Source organism: Empidonax traillii, unplaced genomic scaffold (assembly GCF_003031625.1).
Source record: "Empidonax traillii isolate 1590-97213 ecotype Southwest subspecies unplaced genomic scaffold, ASM303162v1 scaffold13:size3042203, whole genome shotgun sequence".
Classification (NCBI taxonomy): domain Eukaryota; kingdom Metazoa; phylum Chordata; class Aves; order Passeriformes; family Tyrannidae; genus Empidonax; species Empidonax traillii.
In genome coordinates this window covers 3,017,242-3,020,729 of record NW_020955206.1, presented here as the reverse complement: position 1 = coordinate 3,020,729, position 3,488 = coordinate 3,017,242, and the positions used below count along the sequence as shown (strand labels likewise).

Sequence of the window (3,488 nt, the reverse complement as noted above, 5' to 3'; positions counted from 1 at the left end):
AAACACGTACCTCCAAGTGTCTCCAGATAACATACTTCAGAAGAAGTCAATCTGCAGTCTCCAGACCACGGAAGGGCTCATTGCCTTGGTTGGATGGACCTTGACTGAGGTGAAGTATAACTACACAGAGGACACGGACCTGATGCGCATCACAACTCTTACAGACGAAGAGCTTGAGAAGACACTGAAAGATAAATTCAATATAGTGCTGGAGAACAAACTTGTACCAGTAAATGTTCGTGGCTTGCCACCTAATTTAGTGGATAAGATCTAATTCTAGCACTGTGCTGGATGGATCTGTAAGTATCCAAGAGAAAAGTTCTAAAAGTAACGTTAATTACATTAATTGATTCTGAAGTTGAACTAGACACAAAGCTTTGTAAACTTAAGTGCCTTGCTAGTTAAATGCATATACCATTTGCATAATTTTTCTTAAGCTTCTCCCTCTTTGGAAACTAAGCCATCTTACCACCTCTGATTTGCTCATATGGAAATTGCTTTTTGACTCCTTACCATTTTGTTCCACCCCTCTGGAACTCATTTTATTGCAGGTCTATTTTGTGTCAGAGGAGGCCAAAATGATACAGAAGGAGAAGTTGTGTTACCATTTTACATAGAAGACTTCTAACCCTTTCTGATGTTACTTCCAGTCTTCTCAGCAGGGTTTTACAAATTATTCACTTCCTTTAAAAATCTGAAAGTAGAGCTGAATTTGGCTTTCAAAGACTGTCCAGAAAAAAAGAAAGGTTAAGAGTTTCTCAAAACAAGACACCATTAGGTGCTGATTAGGTTATGATGAGATAAATTGAAAGACTTCCTATTCCCTTATCAGGAATTGACTTAAAGTGAGCTATTTACACAAAGGCATCTGAACCCCCCCAGAAGCTGTCTAATTTTGAGCATCCCATTTTTTCTGAGTCTGATATCTCTGTGTCTCTAAATTTGAGCATTTTGAATCCAGAGTGTGTAGTGCAACTTGGAAGTCATACCTGTGTTCCCCATGAGCACATTGCAGGGAGGAAAGCCAATGAAATCCCAGCAAAGGTAAGTCTGGGGGAGCATTTTGAATCCAGAGCATCTCTTCTTCCTTTCCCCCAGTTGCACCCCAAATTCAGCAGTGGAGTGGCAGCAGTACATTGCCATCACAAACATGTATTATTTCTGTGATGCATGTTAGTGCATTGTAATGAAGACGTGTTTTGCGAAGGCACAGGTGCTTTTTTTCCCTTTGCTGTCACTGTAAGGTTCTCTTACTCTTCACTGAGATAAAAGGTTTCCCTCTCACCTACCTCCAAAAAAAAAAAAGAAATATAAATAAAATCGGAGTAATGGGAATGACAGAACTCGTATAATTGTTCCTGCTTTGCATGGTTCCAGGCTGATTGCCTGAATTATGACTGACCCAAATTCCCACTGGAGTCCACGAGAGTCTTTGCACTGAAACAGCAGTTTGGTGTTAGAGGAGCTCTTTGGAGGAGCAGGCTCAAAGCCAGGAGGGTGGAGCAACATTGCTGTGTGGCTGTGGTGGAATGGGGACAATTAACCCTGCTGAGGATGGGGTTTGGCAGTTTCACTGCTCATAAATGGTGACTGTTGCTGCTTTTAGGCACATGTACAAAGATTTAATTGTTTAGAGCTTATAAATATATATAGAAGAAAAAATATAATTTATATATATTTATAATTTATAATATATAATATAATTATAAATATAATATAAATACAATATATAACATATACAATACGTTATATATATATAATATATATTATATTTTTATATATTTATATTCATATATATTTATATATTTATATATAATATACATAATTTATAGTATATATAGTGTGTATATATATATATATATATATATATATAAATAGTGTGTGAGTGTGTATATATATATATATATATCTAGATCACCAAAGGAATTTCAGAAGCTGAGTGGATGCTCATCACCCCCTTGTCCTCATACACCTATAACTCTCCTTTGGTCCTTGCACCTTTTCAGTATTAGGGAATATTTCCCTCTGAAAATATCTTGCAACAACATTTTTTTGCTGCAAAAATATGGTGCTCAGGTTGGAATACTCAGCCATACCTGGGCCTCAGCATTTTCATGGTCTGGCAACACTGCTGGGCATCTCCAGGAGAAGAGGCCCACGAGATGGAAACGAGGAAGGGTACATTGAGTGTTTGACTATTTCTTATGAAATGGAAGCAAATTCTCCTTCTTCTTAACAGGCAGATGTTTTTAACAAAAGCACTTACTTAAAACGTTCTATTTTTCTTTCAAAACTTATAGGAAATAAAGCCATTCAGGCAGAAAAGCAGATTGTTCCCCTTGTAATGGAATTTAACTGAATTACGACCATTTCCATGCACGAGATTTATGCTGAAACCCTCAGGGAGGGAAGGACCTGCAGACCAACGTGGTCTCCTTGCTCTGCATTAACAGCCTCAGATTTGGCTTGTCTGAAAAACCTCGTATTGGCAGGGCAAAATAAGCAGAGGAGATAACTTTAGAGACCCACCAACCCTCAGAAAGATGTCTCAGATAGCGAGGGCAGCCTGCTTCTATTAAATTCCCTTTGGAAATGAAAGGCAAGAGTCAGCCACTTGGCTCAGGGTGTGCAGTGTTTCCCTTTCCAGGAGCTCAGTAGGATCTGACCTTGTGTTTGAGTTTAAGATTTCATACTAATTCCATTTAAAACACCTCAACTGCTTTATTACTTTAGAAGTCTCTCTTTTTATCTTCCCAGCAAACCCATCAGATAGTTAAGTGGTATACAAGGTATTTTGCATATTAAGAATTCTGGTTATAATATGATTTAATCTAATTTACCTTGCTTTGTTACACAGTGTGCCAGAGAGGTGACCATAGCAGACTCTCGACTTTTACCCAAAACAGGGCACCTAATGCTTTTATTTCCCCAGGCAAATATTGCAGCATATAATACTCCATTAAAGCAGGGAGGGAACGATATTTGATGAGGCCTCTCCTGAGACTTGGGATGAGAGGAGGATTTCAGTAATGAATTAAATGCTGTCAGCAGTTTAAATTTATAAATAAATAAAATTGAGTGCAATTACATTGAGGATCTTCTAGAAAAGGCTCAGCCAGCTTCAGCTCCTGCCAAGGGAAGTGGCATTTCAGTGTCCAGGTGGACAGCATTGTCCTTTCCAAGGACATTCCCACTTGCACATTCCCTCTGTGGTCATGTTCTCCACAGCCCAGCTGGCCTAAGCTGGGCTTTGCCCTTTGTGGCTCTTGGGGACGGGTGCAGGAAAGGTCATGGCCATTCCCCCAGCTGTGATTGCTGTTTATTACCCCAGCACTCCTGGAATTAGCCCTGCTGATCTGGCACGGTGCTGAAAGGCAAACAGACTCCAGCAAGACTTTGGGATCAAGACCAGCCTTTCCTCACCTTCAGCACTCACTGACTGAGCTTTGTCCTTTGGCTGCCTCAGCCATGCCTGGGGAGGGGGAGAG

At 39.9% G+C, this 3,488-nt stretch overlaps 2 protein-coding genes across 2 annotated transcripts in view; both read left to right on the top strand.

Annotated features, from left to right (window-relative positions):
• The window catches only part of LOC114061034 (arylamine N-acetyltransferase, liver isozyme-like), a 2,633-nt gene extending 1,693 nt beyond the window's left edge, over positions 1-940 (top strand). The window contains exon 3 of the mRNA XM_027891043.1: positions 18-940. Coding sequence (XP_027746844.1) covers positions 18-274 — 257 coding nt within the window. The 3' untranslated portion in view covers positions 275-940. The remainder of the gene's footprint in view (positions 1-17) is intronic.
• Positions 1-3,488, top strand: part of LOC114060998 (arylamine N-acetyltransferase, pineal gland isozyme NAT-3-like) — a 14,018-nt gene that overhangs the window by 5,328 nt on the left and 5,202 nt on the right. The gene's annotated exons all lie outside the window — the stretch shown is intronic.